Below are 19,948 nucleotides of genomic sequence, written 5' to 3' on the forward strand. Positions count from 1 at the left end.
AGGTGATCGTTAAGCGGGGGTCCACTGTACATGATACAACTTATACAGACCTAGCTGACATCAGTGACATACTATATAGGAAGCCCCTGGTTATGCAGAGCATTTTGGGCAGTTAGTTTAATTTTTGTCCCCGGGATGCAACCCACACCAGTCGGCAAACACCTAGGTACCTACTTAGTGCTAAGTGAACAAGGACAGCAAATCAAAGCACCTTATCTTGCATAACAATATAATTCGGCTACATTAAGAGACTTCAAATGTGTGACTAATGTAAACTTGAGTGTGGGAATACTAATTCTGCTTCAGTTAAAAATCAACCTTAGTTATAGGTAGTGTGTAGAGAGTACTTGCATATATTTTATGGATATTTAATTTCTGATAGTGTATCTACTTTTGCAGTTCGATGCTGAGCATTACTACAACTCGTGCACAATGAAAAGCTGCTGTTTTGCAGGTGATAATGACCAGTTTGTTCTCTCAGGCTCAGATGACTTTAATCTCTACATGTGGAAGATCCCAGAAAACAATAGTTCAGGCGAGTGTTCAGTGTTCTGTTAATTTTCAATGACCTATTACATCATTATTTCTGCTATACATGTAATTATAAATGCTGCAGTGAGGAGGCAGTGGAGATGTCCTGTCTAAGGGCAATGTATGGTGTAAATATTGTGCAGAGAATTTGGAGTGTGGAAATTAGGAGGTGTGGAGTTAATAAAAGTGTTAGTCAGAGGGCTGAAGAGGGGTTGTTGAGGTGGTTTGGTCATTTAGAGAGAATGGATCAAAGTAGTATGACTTGGAGAGTGTATAAATCTGTAGGAGAAGGAAGGAGGGGAAGGGGTCGTCCCAGAAAAGGTTGGAGGGAGGGAGTAAAGGAGGTTTTGTGGGCTAGATGCTTGGACTTCGAGCAAATGTGTGTGAGTGTGTTAGATAGGAGTAGATGGAGACGAATGATTTTTGGGACTTGACAAGCTGTTGGAGTGTGAGCAGGGTAATATTTAGTGAAGGGATTCAGGGAAACCGGTTATTATAGATTGAGCTGGACTTGAGTCCTGGAAATGGGAAGTACAACGCCTGTACTTTAAAGGAGGAGTTTGGGATATTGACAGTTTGGAGGGACTTCTAAACTGTCATATCTGAGCACCTCTGCAAAGACAGTGATTATGTATGAGTGAGGTGAAAGTGTTGAATGATGATGAAAGTATTTTCTTTTTTGTGGATTTTCTTTCTTTTTTGGTCACCCTGCCTTGGTGGTAGACAGTTGACTTGTTGAAGAAAAAAAAATGTATTTCTCAATGCTAGAAGTAGTAAATTGTTTACCCTGATGTTTATGGACTTATATCTGGGAAGTATTTTTAATGTACAGTATATTGACTTTATTTTTTTATTTTGTGGTATTTACTCTGCATTCTATTTGGGAATGACACACTTATGTCAGCTCTCGCATGAACTTTTTTTTTTTTCCATTTCTTCCTAATTATAGGTAGTAGGTTGGTAGACAGCAACCACCCAGGGAAGTACTACCGTCCTGCCAGATGACTGTGAAACAGAAACCTGTAACTGTTTTGCATGATGGTAGGATTGCTGTTTTCTTTTTCTGTCTCATAAACACGCTAGATAACAAGGATATCTTGCTACTCCTACTTACACTTTGGTCACACTTCACAGACACGCACATGCATATATATATACATACATCTAGGTTTTTCTCCTTTTTCTAAATAGCTCTTGTTCTTCTTTATTTCTTCTATTGTCCATGGGGAAGTGGAAAAGAATCTTTCCTCCGTAAGCCATGCGTGTCGTATGAGGCGACTAAAATGCCGGGAGCAATGGGCTAGTAACCCCTTCTCCTGTAGACATTTACTAAAAAAGAGAAGAAGAAAAACTTTATAAAACTGGGATGCTTAAATGTGCGTGGATGTAGTGCGGATGACAAGAAACAGATGATTGCTGATGTTATGAATGAAAAGAAGTTGGATGTCCTGGCCCTAAGCGAAACAAAGCTGAAGGGGGTAGGGGAGTTTCAGTGGGGGGAAATAAATGGGATTAAATCTGGAGTATCTGAGAGAGTTAGAGCAAAGGAAGGGGTAGCAGTAATGTTGAATGATCAGTTATGGAAGGAGAAAAGAGAATATGAATGTGTAAATTCAAGAATTATGTGGATTAAAGTAAAGGTTGGATGCGAGAAGTGGGTCATAATAAGCGTGTATGCACCTGGAGAAGAGGAATGCAGAGGAGAGAGAGAGATTTTGGGAGATGTTAAGTGAATGTATAGGAGCCTTTGAACCAAGTGAGAGAGTAATTGTGGTAGGGGACCTGAATGCTAAAGTAGGAGAAACTTTTAGAGAGGGTGTGGTAGGTAAGTTTGGGGTGCCAGGTGTAAATGATAATGGGAGAACTTTGATTGAACTTTGTATAGAAAGGGGTTTAGTTATAGGTAATGCATATTTTAAGAAAAAGAGGATAAATAAGTATACAAGATATGATGTAGGGCGAAAGGACAGTAGTTTGTTGGATTATGTGTTGGTAGATAAAAGACTGTTGAGTAGACTTCAGGATGTACATGTTTATAGAGGGGCCACAGATATATCAGATCACTTTCTAGTTGTAGCTACACTGAGAGTAAAAGGTAGATGGGATACAAGGAGAATAGAAGTATCAGGGAAGAGAGAGGTGAAGGTTTATAAACTAAAAGAGGAGGCAGTTAGGGTAAGATATAAACAGCTATTGGAGGATAGATGGGCTAATGAGAGCATAGGCAATGGGGTCGAAGAGGTATGGGGTAGGTTTAAAAATGTAGTGTTAGAGTGTTCAGCAGAAGTTTGTGGTTACAGGAAAGTGGGTGCGGGAGGGAAGAGGAGCGATTGGTGGAATGATGATGTAAAGAGAGTAGTAAGGGAGAAAAAGTTAGCATATGAGAAGTTTTTACAAAGTAGAAGTGATGCAAGGAGGGAAGAGTATATGGAGAAAAAGAGAGAGGTTAAGAGAGTGGTGAAGCAATGAAAAAAGAGAGCAAATGAGAGAGTGGGTGAGATGTTATCAACAAATTTTGTTGAAATAAGAAAAAGTTTTGGAGTGAGATCAACAAGTTAAGAAAGCCTAGAGAACAAATGGATTTGTCAGTTAAAAATAGGAGAGGAGAGTTATTAAATGGAGAGTTAGAGGTATTGGGAAGATGGAGGGAATATTTTGAGGAATTGTTAAATGTTGATGAAGATAGGGAAGCTGTGATTTCGTGTATAGGACAGGGAGGAATAACATCTTGTAGGAGTGAGGAAGAGCCAGTTGTGAGTGTGGGGGAAGTTCGTGAGGCAGTAGGTAAAATGAAAGGGGGTAAGGCAGCTGGGATTGATGGGATAAAGATAGAAATGTTAAAAGCAGGTGGGGATATAGTTTTGGAGTGGTTGGTGCAATTATTTAATAAATGTATGGAAGAGGGTAAGGTACCTAGGGATTGGCAGAGAGCATGCATAGTTCCTTTGTATAAAGGCAAAGGGGATAAAAGAGAGTGCAAAAATTATAGGGGGATAAGTCTGCTGAGTATACCTGGTAAAGTGTATGGTAGAGTTATTATTGAAAGAATTAAAAGTAAGATGGAGAATAGGATAGCAGAAGAACAAGGAGGCTTTAGGAAAGGTAGGGGGTGTGTGGACCAGGTGTTTACATTGAAACATATAAGTGAACAGTATTTAGATAAGGCTAAAGAGGTCTTTGTGGCATTTATGGATTTGGAAAAGGCGTATGACAGGGTGGATAGGGGGGCAATGTGGCAGATGTTGCAAGTGTATGGTGTAGGAGGTAGGTTACTGAAAGCAGTGAAGAGTTTTTACGAGGATAGTGAGGCTCAAGTTAGAGTATGTAGGAAAGAGGGAGATTATTTCCCAGTAAAAGTAGGCCTTAGACAAGGATGTGTGATGTCACCGTGGTTGTTTAATATATTTATAGATGGGGTTGTAAGAAAAGTAAATGCGAGGGTCTTGGCAAGAGGTGTGGAGTTAAAAGATAAAGAATCACACACAAAATGGGAGTTGTCACAGCTGCTCTTTGCTGATGACACTGTGCTCTTAGGAGATTCTGAAGAGAAGTTGCAGAGATTGGTGGATGAATTTGGTAGGGTGTGCAAAAGAAGAAAATTAAAGGTGAATACAGGAAAGAGTAAGGTTATGAGGATAACAAAAAGATTAGGTGATGAAAGATTGAATATCAGATTGGAGGGAGAGAGTATGGAGGAGGTGAATGTATTCAGATATTTGGGAGTGGACGTGTCAGCGGATGGGTCTATGAAAGATGAGGTGAATCATAGAATTGATGAGGGGAAAAGAGTGAGTGGTGCACTTAGGAGTCTGTGGAGACAAAGAACTTTGTCCTTGGAGGCAAAGAGGGGAATGTATGAGAGTATAGTTTTACCAACGCTCTTATATGGGTGTGAAGCATGGGTGATGAATGTTGCAGCGAGGAGAAGGCTGGAGGCAGTGGAGATGTCATGTCTGAGGGCAATGTGTGGTGTGAATATAATGCAGAGAATTCGTAGTTTGGAAGTTAGGAGGAGGTGCGGGATTACCAAAACTGTTGTCCAGAGGGCTGAGGAAGGGTTGTTGAGGTCGTTTGGACATGTAGAGAGAATGGAGCGAAACAGAATCACTTCAAGAGTGTATCAGTCTGTAGTGGAAGGAAGGCGGGGTAGGGGTCGGCCTAGGAAAGGTTGGAGAGAGGGGGGTAAAGGAGGTTTTGTGTGCGAGGGGCTTGGAGTTCCAGCAGGCATGCGTGAGCGTGTTTGATAGGAGTGAATGGAGACAAATGGTTTTTAATACTTGACGTGCTGTTGGAGTGTGAGCAAAGTAACATTTATGAAGGGGTTCAGGGAAACTGGCAGGCCGGACTTGAGTCCTGGAGATGGGAAGTACAGTGCCTGCACTCTGAAGGAGGGGTGTTAATGTTGCAGTTTAAAAACTGTAGTGTAAAGCACCCTTCTGGCAAGACAGTGATGGAGTGAATGATGGTGAAAGTTTTTCTTTTTCGGGCCACCCTGCCTTGGTGGGAATCGGCCAGTGTGATAATAAAAAAAAAAAAAAAAAATCTTCCCAATTTTATTTACTTTTTTTAACCTTATCAGTCACATTTCCCAAAGTAGGGTGACCCATATATGGAACCATATTTATCATCATTCATTCAATCGCTGTCTTGCCAGAAGTGAGCTGAGATCACAGTGGGTAAGTGGAAAAGATTCTTTCCTCCGTAAGCCATGCGTGTTGTAAGAGGCGACTAAAATGCCGGAAGCAAGGGGCTAGTAACCCCTTCTCCTGTATATATTACTAAATATAAAAGGAGAAACTTTCATTTTTCCTTTTGGGCCACCCCGCCTCGGTGGGATACGGCCGGCGTGTTGAAAGAAGATTTATCATTCATTCAATCGCTGTCTTGCCAGAAGTGTGCTGATATCACAGTGGGGAAGTGGAATAGAATCTTTCCTCCGTAAGCCATGCGAGTCGTACGAGGCGACTAAAATGCTGGGAGCAGTGGGCTAGTAACCCCTTCTGCTGTAGAAAATACTAAAAAAGTGAAGAAGAAAAACTTTATAAAGCTATGATGAAAGTGTTTCTTTTTCAGGCCACACTACCTTGGTGGGTAATGGCTGATGTGTTAATAAAAAAAATAATAAGTTATATGTTTCATTGTAAACACTTGGTCTATACATCCCCTCCCCATTCTAAAGCCTCCTTGTCCATCTATGATCCTGTTCTTTTTTTTTTTTCTCCAACAAGTCGGATGTCTCCCACCGAGGCAGGGTGACCCAAAAAGAAAGAAAAACCCCCAAAAAGAAAATACTTTCATCATCATCATTCAACACTTTCACCTCACTCATACATAATCACTGTTTTTGCAGAGGCACTCAGATATGACAATTTAGAAGTCCCTCCAAACTGTCAATATCCCAGACAACTCCTTCAAAGTACAGGCGTTGTACTTCGTGTTTCCAGGACTCAAGTCTGGCTAAATCTATAATAACTGGTTTCCCTGAATCCCTTCACTAAATATTACCCTGCTCACACTCCAACAGCTCAACTCTCAAAAACCATTCGTCTCCATCTACTCCTATCTAACACACTCACACGTTTGCTCGAAGTCCAAGCCTCTAGCCCACAAAACCTCCTTTACTCCCTCTCTCCAACCTTTTCTGGGATGGCCCCTTCCCCTCCTTCCTTCCCCTACAGATTTATACACTCTCCAAGTCATTCTACTTTGATGCATTCTCTCTAAGTGACCAACCCACTTCAACAATCCCTCTTCAGCCCTCTGATTAATTCTTTTAGTAACTCTACACCTCCTCCTAATTTCTACACTTCAAATTCTTTGCATAATATTTACACCATACATTGCCCTTAGACAGGACATCTCCACTGCCTTCAGCTTCCTCCTCGCTGCAGCATCTACAATCCAAGCTTCACACCTATATAAGAGTGTTGGTACCACTATACTTTCATACATTCCTACATTCCTTTTTTTGCCTCCATAGATAGCATTTTTTGTCTCCACAGATACCTCAACACACCACTCACCTTTTTTCATTCATCAGTTCTTTGGTTAACCTCATCCTTCATAAACCCATCTGCTGACAAATCAACTCCCAAATATCTGAAAACATTCACTTCTTCTATACTCTCTCTCTCCAATGTGATATCCAATTTTTCTTTATATAAATTATTTGATACCCTTATCACCTTACTCTTATCTATGTTCACTTTAAACTTTCTTCCTGCTCTCTGTCTTGCCTGTAATTCTTTCAATAATAATCCTCCATACATTCAGTAGGCTTAATCCCTTATAATTTTTACTCTTTGGCTCCCTTCCTTTTATACAAAGGAACTATTCATGACCCCTGCCAGTCCCTAGGTAGCAGATGGCAGATGTTGCAGGTGTATGGTATAGGGGGGTAGGTTACTGAAAGCAGTGAAGAGTTTTTATGAGGATAGTGAGACTCACGTTTGAGTATGTAGGAAAGAGGGAGATTATTTCCCAGTAAAAGTAGGCCTTAGACAAGGATGTGTGATGTCACCGTAGTTGTTTAATATATTTATAGATGGGGTTGTAAGATAAGTAAATGCGAGGGTCTTGGCAAGAGGCGTGGAGTTAAAAGATAAAGAATCACACATAAAGTGGGAGTTGTCACAGTTGCTCTTTGCTGATGACACTGTGCTCTTGGGAGATTCTGAAGAGAAGTTGCTGAGGTTGGTGGATGAATTTGGTAGGGTGCGTGCGTGAGCGTGTTAGATAGGAGTGAGTGGAGACGAATGGTACTTGGAACCTGACGATCTGTTGGAGTGTGAGCAGGGTAATATTTAGTGAAGGGATTCAGGGAAACCGGTTATTTTCATATAGTCGGACTTGAGTCCTGGAAATGGGAAGTACAATGCCTGCACTTTAAAGGAGGGGTTTGGGATATTACCTGGAGTTTACCTGGAGAGAGTTCCGGGGGTCAACGCCCCCGCGGCCCGGTCTGAGACCAGGCCTCCTGGTGGATCAGAGCCTGATCAACCAGGCTGTTGCTGCTGGCTGCACGCAAACCAACATACGAGCCACAGCCCGGCTGATCCGGAACTGACTTTAGGTGCTTGTCCAGTGCCAGCTTGAAGACTGCCAGGGGTCTGTTGGTAATCCCCCTTATGTGTGCTGGGAGGCAGTTGAACAGTCTCGGGCCCCTGACACTTATTGTATGGTCTCTTAACGTGCTAGTGACACCCCTGCTTTTCATTGGGGGAATGGTGCATCGTCTGCCAAGTCTTTTGCTTTCGTAATGAGTGATTTTCGTGTGCAAGTTCGGTACTAGTCCCTCTAGGATTTTCCAGGTGTATATAATCATGTATCTCTCCCTCCTGTGTTCCAGGGAATACAGGTTTAGGAACCTCAAGCGCTCCCAATAATTGATATATTGGCAGTTTGGAGGGATATATTGTGTATCTTTTTATGTATATGCTTCTAAACTGTTGTATCCTGAGCACATCTGCAAAAACAGTGATAATGTGTGAGTGTGGTGAAAGTGTTGAATGATGATGAAAGTATTTTCTTTTTGGGGATTTTCTTTCTTTTTTGGGTCACCCTGCCTCGGTGGGAGACGGCCGACTTGTTGAAAAAAAAAAATATAGAAAAGAATAAATTAAAAGTGAATACAGGAAAGAGTAAGGTTATGAGGATAAGAAAATTAGGTGATGAAAGATTGGATATCAGATTGGAGGGAGAGAGTATGGAGGATGTGAATGTATTCTAATATTTGGGAGTGGACGTGTCAGCGGATGGGTCTATGAAAGATGAGGTGAATCATAGAATTGATGAAGGGAAAAGGATGAGTGGTGCACTTAGGAGTCTGTGGAGACAAAGAACTTTGTCCTTGGAGGCAAAGAGGGGAATGTATGAGAGTATAATTTTACCAACGCTCTTATATGGGTGTAAAGCATGGGTGATGAATGTTGTAGCGAGGAGAGGGCTGGAGGCAGTGGAGATGTCATGTCTGAGGGCAATGTGTGGTGTGAATATAATGCAGAGAATTCGTAGTTTGGAAGTTAGGAGGAGGTGCGGGATTACCAAAACTGTTGTCCAGAGGGCTGAGGAAGGGTTGTTGAGGTGCTTCGGACATGTAGAGAGAATGGAGCGAAACAGAATGACTTCAAGAGTGTATCAATCTGTAGTGGAAGGAAGGCGGGGTAGGGGTCGGCCTAGGAAAGGTTGGAGGGAAGGGGTAAAGGAGGTTTTGTGTGCGAGGGGCTTGGACTTCCAGCGGGCATGCGTGAGCGTGTTTGATAGGAGTGAATGGAGACAAATGGTTTTTAATACTTGATGTGCTGTTGGAGTGTGAGCAAAGTAACATTTATGAAGGGATTCAGGGAAACTGGCAGGCCGGACTTGAGTCCTGGAGATGGGAAGTACAGTGCCTGCACTCTGAAGGAGGGGTGTTAATGTTGCAGTTTAAAAACTGTAGTGTAAAGCACCCTTCTGGCAAGACAGTGATGGAGTGAGTGATGGTGAAAGTTTTTCTTTTTCGGGCCACCCTGCCTTGGTGGGAATTGGCCAGTGTGCTAATAAAAAATAATAAAAAATCATTGAACAAAAGTACCAACTGCCTCATAACTATATACACACCTACTTTTACCATTTCTGTCATGATTCCATCAATTCCAGCTGCTTTATCCCCTTTCATTCTACCCAGTGCCTCACACACCTTCCCCACACTCACACCTGGCTCTTCTTCACTCATAAAAGATGTTATACCTCCCTGGCCAATACATGAAATTGCTGTCTCCCTCTTGTATTTGTTTCCTTGGTTTTCTCAACCTATTTATCTCCCTCCAAAACTTTCTTATTCTCAGCAAAATTTATTGACAGCACCTCACCCACTCTGTCATTTGCTCTTGTTTTACACTCCATCACTCACTCCTCTCTTCACCTCTTTTATTCTCCATATACTTCACCCTTATCACACTTCTGTTTTGTAATATCCTCTCGTCAGTGAACTTTTTCTCCTTTATCACACCCTTAATCTCATCATTCCACCAGTCACTCCTCTTTCCTCCTACACCCTCCCTCCTATATCCACAAACTTCTGCCCCACATTCAAACACTGCATTTTTAAAACTATCTACACCTCTTCAACCTCTGCACTACCTATACTCTCACTAGCCCACCTTTCTCCCAGTAGCTGTTTATATCTCGCCCTAACTTCCTCTTCTCTTAGTTAATAAACTTTCACCTCTCTTACTTGCTGATGCCATTTTCCTTCTGCCCCCATTTACTTCTCACTCTAATTGCAGCTTTAGCTAAACAGTGATCTGATATATCTGTTGCCCCTCTGTAAACATGCACATTCTGAAGTCTACTTGCTAACCTTTTAATAACCAGTACATAATCCAACAAACTATTGTCATTATGCCCTATATCATATCTTGTGTATTTGTTTATCCCCTTTTTCATAAAATATGTATTACTTATTTCCAAGCCTTTTTCTATACAAAGTTCAGTTAAAGTCCCCTCCGTATCATTTACCCTTGGCACCCCAAACTTACCTACTACCTCCACAACAGTTTTTTCCACTTTAGCATTTAGGTCCCACACCACAATTTCTCTTGTACTTGGTTCAGAACTTCCCAAGCACTTGCTCAACATCATCTTTCTTTCTTCTTTCAATGCACCGGCTGTATTCCACCGAGGCAGAGTGTCCCAAAAAGAAAAACGAAAGTTTGTCTTTTTAAATTTAGTAATTTATACAGGAGAAGGGGTTACTAACCCCTTGCTCTCGGCATTTTAGCTGCCTCTTACAACATGCATGGCTTACGGAAGAAGAATTCTGTTCCACTCCCCCATGGGGAATGAATTGTAAACCATGGTTGCATACCTGGAGTTTACCTGGAGAGAGTTCTGGGGGTCAACGCCCCCGTGGCCCGGTCTGTGACCAGGCGGCCTGGTGGATCAGAGCCTGATCAACCAGGCTGTTGCTGCTGGCTGCACGCAAACCAACGTACGAGCCACAGCCCGGCTGGTCAGGAACCGACTTTAGGTGCTTGTCCAGTGCCAGCTTGAAGACTGCCAGGGGTCTGTTGGTAATCCCCCTTATGTATGCTGGGAGGCAGTTGAACAGTCTCGGGCCCCTGACACTTATTGTATGGTCTCTTAACGTGCTAGTGACACCCCTGCTTTTCATTGGGGGGATGTTGCATCGTCTGCCAAGTCTTTTGCTTTCGTAGTGAGTGATTTTCGTGTGCAAGTTCGGTACTAGTCCCTCTAGGATTTTCCAGGTGTATATAATCATGTATCTCTCCCGCCTGCATTCCAGGGAATACAGTTTTAGGAACCTCAAGCGCTCCCAGTAATTGAGGTGTTTTATCTCCGTTATGCACGCCGTGAAGGTTCTCTGTACATTTTCTGGGTCAGCAATTTCACCTGCCTTGAAAGGTGCTGTTAGTGTGCAGCAATATTCCAGCCTAGATAGAACAAGTGACCTGAAGAGTGTCATCATGGTCTTGGCCTCCCTAGTTTTGAAGGTTCTCATTATCCATCCTGTCATTTTTCTAGCAGATGCAATTGATACAATGTTATGGTCCTTGAAGGTGAGATCCTCCGACATGATCACTCCCAGGTCTTTGACGTTGGTGTTTCGCTCTATTTTGTGGCCAGAATTTGTTTTGTACTCTGATGAAGATTTAATTTCCTCGTGTTTACCATATCTGAGTAATTGAAATTTCTCATCGTTGAACTTCATATTGTTTTCTGCAGCCCACTGAAAGATTCGGTTGATGTCCGCCTGGAGCCTTGCAGTGTCTGCAATGGAAGACACTGTCATGCAGATTCGGGTGTCATCTGCAAAGGAAAACACGGTGCTGTGGCTGACATCCTTGTCTATGTCGGATATGAGGATGAGGAACACGATGGGAGCGAGTACTGTGCCTTGTGGAACAGAGCTTTTCACCGTAGCTGCCTCGGACTTTACTCTATTGACGACTACTCTGTGTTCTGTTAGTGAGGAAATTATAGATCCATCGACCGACTTTTCCTGTTATTCCTTTACCACGCATTTTATGCGCTATTACGCCATGGTCACACTTGTCGAAGGCTTTTGCAAAGTCTGTATATATTACATCTGCATTCTTTTTATCTTCTAGTGCATTTAGGACCTTGTCGTAGTGATCCAATAGTTGAGACAGACAGGAGCGACCTGTTCTAAACCCATGTTGCCCTGGGTTGTGTAACTGATGGGTTTCTAGATGGGTGGTGATCTTGCTTCTTAGGACCCTTTCAAAGATTTTTATGATATGGGATGTTAGTGCTATTGGTCTGTAGTTCTTTGCTGTTGCTTTACTGCCCCCTTTGTGGAGTGGGGCTATGTCTGTTGTTTTTAGTAACTGTGGGACGACCCCTGTGTCCATGCTCCCTCTCCATATAACCACAAGTGTTACATAAAAATGTTATAGAACTTCCCAAGTTAACTACATGTCTAGGTTATTTTTTTATTTAAGGGGAAGGTAAATGAGAAGGAATCACAGCGCCTGGGTAATGAGAGGCAAGTCAGGTTCGATTCAATCCCATAGATCAAAAACTCTTCACCAACATCGAAGAGCCGCTGTTCTGAGGAATCTTTCTCTAAACGTATGTAAACTAATTACATAGCACACGCATGGGTTGGTCTATTAGGTTTAAAGCCTATCTACAACACTAGGGTCATTAAGGCTGCACCTATCACCCGTACACCACCAGTACACCATTTTATTATTTTTTATAAACACATCGGTCGTTTCCTACCAAGGCAGGGTGACCCGATAAAGAAGAAACACTTTTATCATCACTCCACCACTGTCTTGCCAGAGTCGTGCCGCCACTACAGTTCCAAAACTTCAACATATCCGCCCCTCCTTTAGAGCGCAAACAATGTACTTCCTACCCACCTCCATGACTTAAGTCCAGCTAACCAGTTTCCCCGAATCCCTTCATGTTACTTTGCTCACACTCCAACAGCACGTCAAGTCACGTAAATTCCTGGTAAACACACCCCTACACCTCCACTCGTTCCTAACACGTTCACACTACAGTATTTAATCAAAATACAAGTATACAAACTTTGTAATATCAACAATGTGCTAGTTGTAATTATAGTTTTGTTTCAAACACGACACAATTATAATTAATATTATTTAAAAATTATTATCATAGATATTATTAGTTCTGCCCGAAATGCTGCATATATTATTTAATTTTCAACACATGAGGGACAAGTCCCTACATAGTAACATTTATTATTAGACCAATAAATGTACTCCATTGACACGGTAATATTGTTCGCCTTCACCGTGAGAAAAATACTCACAAGCAAAAGTCAGGCCTCGCCTAAAATCACCAAAATGTGATCACAAATCAGCAAGAAAACAGACGATGTTGGAATACGGCAGGGGCAATCAGGATTATTACCAACGATGATAAAATTGTCCCCCAGAGATTCCACCATAGCCGTTGCTCTAGAGTGGCAAACATCCATCCATGTACTTGATAAAGACTTTTGCCAACATGTTTTTTTTTTTCCCAGCACTAGTGGGTACACCGCTTCACTCCAATTATTTGGGACTGCACCACACTGTCTTATAACTGTGAACATTTATAACTGTGAACATTATCCATCTATCTGTCAACTGATGTGAAGGTTTGACTTGCAACAAGGCACCTCCCTGGAAGGTAATATTACTGTTGACTCCTAGTCTCTCCGCCTCCCAGCAGAAATCCTTCGTTGTCATCTTGAAAAATCTTTGGGGAAACCTTTAAAAGTTAGATTTGACTTATCTTACCGATTTTTAATTCCAGCAACACAAAATCAATAATCACAAAGGCTTAAGAAGACGAAAATTCGTATACACAAATGGTATGTGCATATGGTTGTCAGTGTAGCTTCACGTCCAATATGGCTGACAAAACAGAGTTGGTAACCTGAGACATCGCGTGAAAAATCTCAACGGATAACTTTACAGAATGAGAAGTGATTAGTGATGGTACGATTGTTAGTAGCAGTTGCACTGATTAATGATAATAATGGTAATTTGTATTTACAATTATGATAACAGTAATTGCAGTTAAAATGGTGACTATAGTTACGATAATTATGATAATGGTGTTAATTAAAATAATAGTTAATTTGAAAATGATTATGGTGAAGATGAGAATGATTAACCAAGATTAAGAAAAAGAGCACACCAGTGGTAACAGTAGAACAGGACCCCTGGTTCCTTCCCTGGGACACTCCCAATTCCTGGCATTGTGACACCCCGGTTCCTGCTTTTATGATCCCCCAGTTCCTTTTATGATTCCCGGTTCCTGCTTTTATGATCCCCCGGTTCCTGCTTTTATGATCCCCGGTTCCTGCTTTTATGATCCCCCGGTTCCTGCTTTTATGATCCCCCGGTTCCTGCTTTTATGATCCCCCGGTTCCTGCTTTGGTGAACCTGGGGCCACTGGTTCCCAACCAAAAAAAAAACAGGAAACTGCTTCATAACTAGTAGTACCTTATGTTACATAAACCTATAACATGTTTAGCCGCACAAGCAAAATATAAAAAAAAAGTTTGCGATACGTCTGGCAACGAAGTGACAAAGGAAGCCCAGGAAACATTCAAATTTGAATGTCCTATCATTTGCGATGCGAGAACAACTGGTTTTTCAATATGGGGAAAATTTTGTCTCGGTCGCCATAGGAAAATCAACACTCCCCCAACTCAACACACAACCAACTTCAACTTCAACTTCTTGACCAGAGCTTTGGTAAGATGGGTAAGGAAGAAGGATGGGTGAGGATAGAAATATTGGAAAAGGATGGGAAAGGGGGAGAGAGGTAGGATATGAAGGGGTAGGATTGAAGGGGTATAATACTAACCCATCAGTCACATAGATATAACAAATATACAAGTACATGATTCTGAATTGGTAGTACAGTGGACCCCCGGTTAACGATTTTAATCCGTGCAAGAGGGGTAATCGTTATGCGAAATAATCGTTATGTGAATGAATTTTCCCCATAAGAAATAATGGAAATAAAATTAATCCGTGCAAGACACCCAAAAGTATGAAAAAAAAATTTTTTTACCACATGAAATGTTAATTTTAATACACACAAACTGAAAAAGGCATGCACACTTACATGACACTTACTTTTATTGAAGATCTGGTGATGATTGATGGGATGGGAGGAGGGGAGAGCATTATCTTCTTACTGTTTAGAAGGGGAATCCCCTTCCATTAGGACTTGAGGTAGCAAGTCCTTTTCCGGGGTTACTTCCCTTCTTCTTTTAATGCCACTAGGACCAGCTTGAGAGTCACTGGACCTCTGTCGCACAACAAATCTGTCCATAGAGCTCTGTACCTCCCGTTCCTTTACGATTTGTCTAAAATGGGCCACAACATTGTCATTGAAATAGTCACCAGCACGGCTTGCAACAGCTGTGTCAGGGTGATTTTCATCCATAAAGGTTTGCAGTTCAACCCACTGTGCACACATTTCCTTAATTTTTGAAGTAGGCACAATGGATTCCACAACTGGCATAGGCATCTCAGGGTTAGCCCCAAACCCTTCAAAATCTTTCTTAATTTCCATACTAATTCTCACCCTTTTTACCACAGGGTTGGCACTAGAAGCTTTCTTGGGGCCCATGGTCACTTATTTTCCAGAAACAGCACCGAAAACACTGTAATAATACGAAATATTCCGATTGTATGCTTGGATGTTATTGCGGAGGCTGGCTGGTAAACAATGCCACCGGCGGAACATGTGAGCGTGGCTCAGGCCGCACATTGGAAGCGTCTCGGACGAAAATCGGTAAGCGGGTTTTTAAGCGGTATGCGAGGCAAAATTTTTGCAATTAAAGTAAGCGGTATGCGAAATAATCGCTATGTGATGCCATCGTTATGCGGGGGTCCACTGTAATTATACAAGTTGCAATTTCGTTTTTTTTTTTGCGATTGCACAACGGATATTTAAACGACAATGAAGGCAATAATTTTCTGGCCAGTTTATAAAGAATTACTTGACATTAGCTTCTTACAAGGTGGTGTCCCGCCATAATAAATGCAGCATAATTTTAACAGTAGAATATTGTACAAGATGTCTCCCTAATCGGGGGCGATGGTTTTCTTAGTAAACACAGAAGGGTTCTGCATATGATAATGTGAACAAATATTATTCAATTTATGATATGGAAAGAGAGAGAGTAACTGCAGTCTAAATAAAAATTAACTTGCCTTTCCCTTGTGCCAACCAGTGATGCATATGTGAACATCTGTGCTGACAGACAGCAGTTCTTACAGTTCTTTACCAATCTCTATCAAAGAAATATATAAAATATGTGAGTAGGGCATGCCTAGGATGATCCAGTGAATTTGCTGCAGCAGACTAACTTGCATGAGCAAGTTAGTCTGCTGCAGTGCTCCTTTGTTCCTATGTTTATCAACTGTAGGGTGTTTTTTCTTGATAATAAGTTGTTTGGGTTGACTAATTTTTTGCATTTTTTTTTTTTTCAAAGTTTTGACCAGAATATATTTCATATCGGAACCATGTGACCTTTATCAAAAATACATAAAAATGGGGTAGATTTCTCCAAGCGATATATGAAAACTTAGAGTTCAGCAAAAACGTTACTCAGTCGGTTATACTCAAGTATATGTAATAGTTTTTGACTTAATGAGAAGTGACACAATGAATACAAGAAAAAAAAATTAGTCAGAACACCAAAAATAACTTTGTTTATGCATTAAGTTTTTCATCTAAAACTGTTAAACCAAACTGTGCGGTGTAAATATTATGCAGAAAATTCGGAGTGTGGAAATTAGGAAAAGATGTGGAGTTAATAAAAGTATTAGTCAGAGGGCTGAAGAGGGTTTGTTGAGGTGGTTTGGTCATTTAGAGAGAATGGATCAAAGTAGAATGACATGGAAAGCATATAAATCTATAGGGGAAGGAAGGCGGGGTAGGGGTCGTCCTTGAAAGGGTTGGAGAGAGGGGGTAAAGGAGGTTTTGTGGGCGAGGGGCTTGGACTTCCAGCAAGCGTGCATGAGCGTGTTAGATAGGAGTGAATGGAGACGAATGGTACTTGGGACCTGACGATCTGTTGGAGTGTGAGCAGGGTAATATTTAGTGAAGGGATTCAGGGAAACCGGTTATTTTCATATAGTTGGACTTGAGTCCTGGAAATGGGAAGTACAATGCCTGCACTTTAAAGGAGGGGGTTTGGGATATTGGCAGTTTGGAGGGATATGTTGTGTATCTTTATATGTATATGCTTCTAAACTGTTGTATTCTGAGCACCTCTGCAAAAACAGTGATAATGTGTGAGTGTGGTGAAAGTGTTGAATGATGATGAAAGTATTTTCTTTTTGGGGATTTTCTTTCTTTTTTGGGTCACCCTGCCTCGGTGGGAGACGGCCGACTTGTTGAAAAAAAAAAAAAAAATTCAACACAACGGCTGTCTCCCACCAAGGCAGGGTGAGCCAAAAAGAAAGAAACACTTACATTTATATCTGATCCTAATTGTGTTTATTCATTCTTCGGTTATAGATTTAATAATTTCCAGTAAAACAGTTCTTCTATAAAATGCACATTGTCTTGAAATCAGTAATGTCTTTTGAAATGCTGTTGATCATTTAATTGGGAAATATCACCTTTCTGTACATTAGTTTTTGTTTAATACTTCAAGCCTTGTTTTATTAGGCAGAGTAAGTGCACCAATTCTTCATGAAGAAAGTTCTTGTAAAGGATATAATTTCATGATTAGTAATAAGTACAAAAATAATTAGAAAAATTATCTGATATTCCTTGTGTATTTGTAGTATACTTATAACTTTTTAAATCCACAGAACACTTCGTATCGGAGGCTCACATGGTTTTAAAAGGTCATCGTTCTATTGTCAATCAAGTGCGTTTTAACCCACAAAACTTCATTGTTGCATCCTCTGGAGTAGAAAAGATTGTAAAGGTATGATATATAGGTTATTGCACAGTCCACCTTAATAGCATTCTGAAAGTGATTGAGATAAAGTAACAAGAATTTGATGAAAATTACCTTAAATAGTAGCTATTATCAGAGATAAACTGATTGAAGTGTCTATGAGTTGAGTAAATCTGAGACTTAAAGAAATGACATCCACAGTGAGCTTGACGATGGAATTAATAGTGATAATTTTGGATTGGTTTAATTTTTATAACTTGTGTTTGAGGGAGATGATACATAGGAAGAAATATAAGGAATAAAGGAAGATAACTTTGCAACATAATTACTGAATTTTTTATTTAAAAATTTTCTTTCAACAGCTTTGGAGTGGATTGTCTTTGCCTGGATGTAATGGCAGTTTAAGAACAAGCAATTCTGGAAGTTTCATGACTAGAAGAGTCTACACACACGAGGAGTACATTGGACTTGTTATGGAGAGTGGCCAGGTAGTTGGGGTATGTCTTGGGATACTGAGGACAGAGAAGGGACTTCAAAATAATTGCCCATCTTTAGTAAAGTTGAAATCACATTGTTATCAGTATAACTATGTGAGGAAGAAGGAAGTGTAAATTTTCTCGCGTCGTGACCATGGGGTTGGCAGTTGGCAGCCTGTGCAATTCCTCCTTCCTCATTTAGTAACAAACTTAGTTCTGAGCCTTAGAGAATGTCTTAGAAAAGAAAATAACTATACAAATAACTGGTTATAGTTGATGTACTCAAAAATTTAAAAATAAAATGAGAACAGTGAATGAACCATAGGTTAACATACATTGTTTGTGTGAACAACTACACAATAAATGTAGTCAAGAATCTAGATAATTAGTGATTTATGGTAGTTAGAAAAAGAGCTGTGAGGATAGCTCAGATGACTTGTTACTGCAGGCAAGTCCTATTCAGCATCATAGTTTGCTTAATAGAGAACCATTTTCAAAGGGGTGATTTTAAATAAGGCTGTGATCCTAGGCAAGAAATATTTAAGTTGAATATGAAAATATTAAGGCCTAAAACATAGGTTAAATTTTATGCTTGAACCATATTTACTCTAGTACTATTTTTGTGGTACATGTGAATGGTGGCAGACATGCATAAATAGTCTTATCTCAAGTTGTACAATGTGCAAAGAAAACAACCCAGTTTCATATAGGTTCATTGAACTCTTGTGGTATAATCCTGCATGTGTTTGCTTTCTCTATACATACTGTATTTGCATGGAGTGAATGGCAAGACAAAGAGCATGTGGTTGTCATCCATTCACATAGTTTTTCATATTGAAAATCTGGGTCATGTAGGCACCATCACCAGTTATTTCTAGCAAAGCAAGTATTCACTTGGTCATTAAATATTCATCAGTCAAGTAAGGTATGATGCAGTGTGGCAGGTTTTAGAACTGGTCTGATTGGTTCTGATATGCATTTGTTAATTTTTTTTAATGTCTTTAGCTTCCCTCATGGGAGATTCATTAATGCCATTGAGGGACTCTTGATCAAAGAAATTGCATCTGTTTTCCCTTGCCCTTTGATGGAATGTAAATGCCTCCCAATTCACCAGGCATCGTATGATCCCTATAGGTTGAGCCTCCCTGTGAATGTAATAATAATAATGACAAGAAGTAAACCTTTCAGAGAGGTTTTGTTTTAATTAAAGAGGTATGGAATAATGCACTGTTTTTGCCTGTAATGAATGGACTGGATAGTGAAAATTAATGTGAGGATAATTACATTGCTAGTCATGGCATTATACCAGGTGAGTGCCCCGGCATAATGCTGTGATGAAAATCAAAGGCCTACCGTACAGGGGGGTCTTTTCGTCAGTGCACTATGCCGGGTAGCAGCCGTTAGCATGACGTCATGGCCTGCTGCCACATTCCACAGTGACTCCTCAGTGCTCATGTGGCTGCCGTGTGAGAGGAAATGTTGCACTTTTGTCTCTCATCTGCCCCATCTTTTGTCTGGTGTTTCCTTTGGTTTTGGGGCTATACATGGTTGATTGTGGGTAAGAGGAAGTCTTTAACACCTGAAACTATAGCTCAAATCATAGGGCTTCACAAACCTGGGCACCAGATGAAATTAATAGTGGAGAATGTTGGTGTGTATGAGCATTCAGTGAGGAACTGGGTGCAGCGTTTCAAGGCTGGTGGGTGCGTCGAGTTACCATCTTCCAAACCTTGGCCTGGCCCCTCGAAGAAGACATCTGTTCATATCTTAACTGTATTAAAGAAGTAGTTAGAGAGCACACCTAAGGTAACTATTAGAGAATTGAAAGAAAAGAACCCACATCTTCTCTCGGAGTTGTCTGTAAGAACTGTTAACAGACGTGTCAACTGGGTTACAGTAGTCACTGCCAGGTTATGAAACTAATCCTCCAAGCCACAGAAGAAATGTAGGCTGGATTATGCAAAGAAATATCTTCACTGGAATCTTCAACAGTGAAGTACTTTGGAGTGATGAAGCA

General features: G+C 40.8%; 1 protein-coding gene across 4 annotated transcripts in view; it reads left to right on the top strand.

The window, feature by feature from the left end:
- The window catches only part of LOC128695135 (DDB1- and CUL4-associated factor 5), an 80,127-nt gene that overhangs the window by 18,835 nt on the left and 41,344 nt on the right, over nt 1-19,948 (top strand). For 2 of the 4 annotated variants that reach the window (XM_053785571.2, XM_053785569.2), the window contains 3 exons: nt 400-535; nt 17,364-17,482; nt 17,818-17,952. In XM_053785571.2, the coding sequence (XP_053641546.1) occupies nt 400-535; nt 17,364-17,482; nt 17,818-17,952 (390 nt within the window). The remainder of the gene's footprint in view (nt 1-399; nt 536-17,363; nt 17,483-17,817; nt 17,953-19,948) is intronic. The other 2 variants (XM_053785570.2, XM_053785573.2) reach the window with 1 other exon arrangement.

This window comes from Cherax quadricarinatus, chromosome 35 (assembly GCF_038502225.1).
Source record: "Cherax quadricarinatus isolate ZL_2023a chromosome 35, ASM3850222v1, whole genome shotgun sequence".
NCBI classification, from domain to species: Eukaryota; Metazoa; Arthropoda; class Malacostraca; order Decapoda; family Parastacidae; genus Cherax; species Cherax quadricarinatus.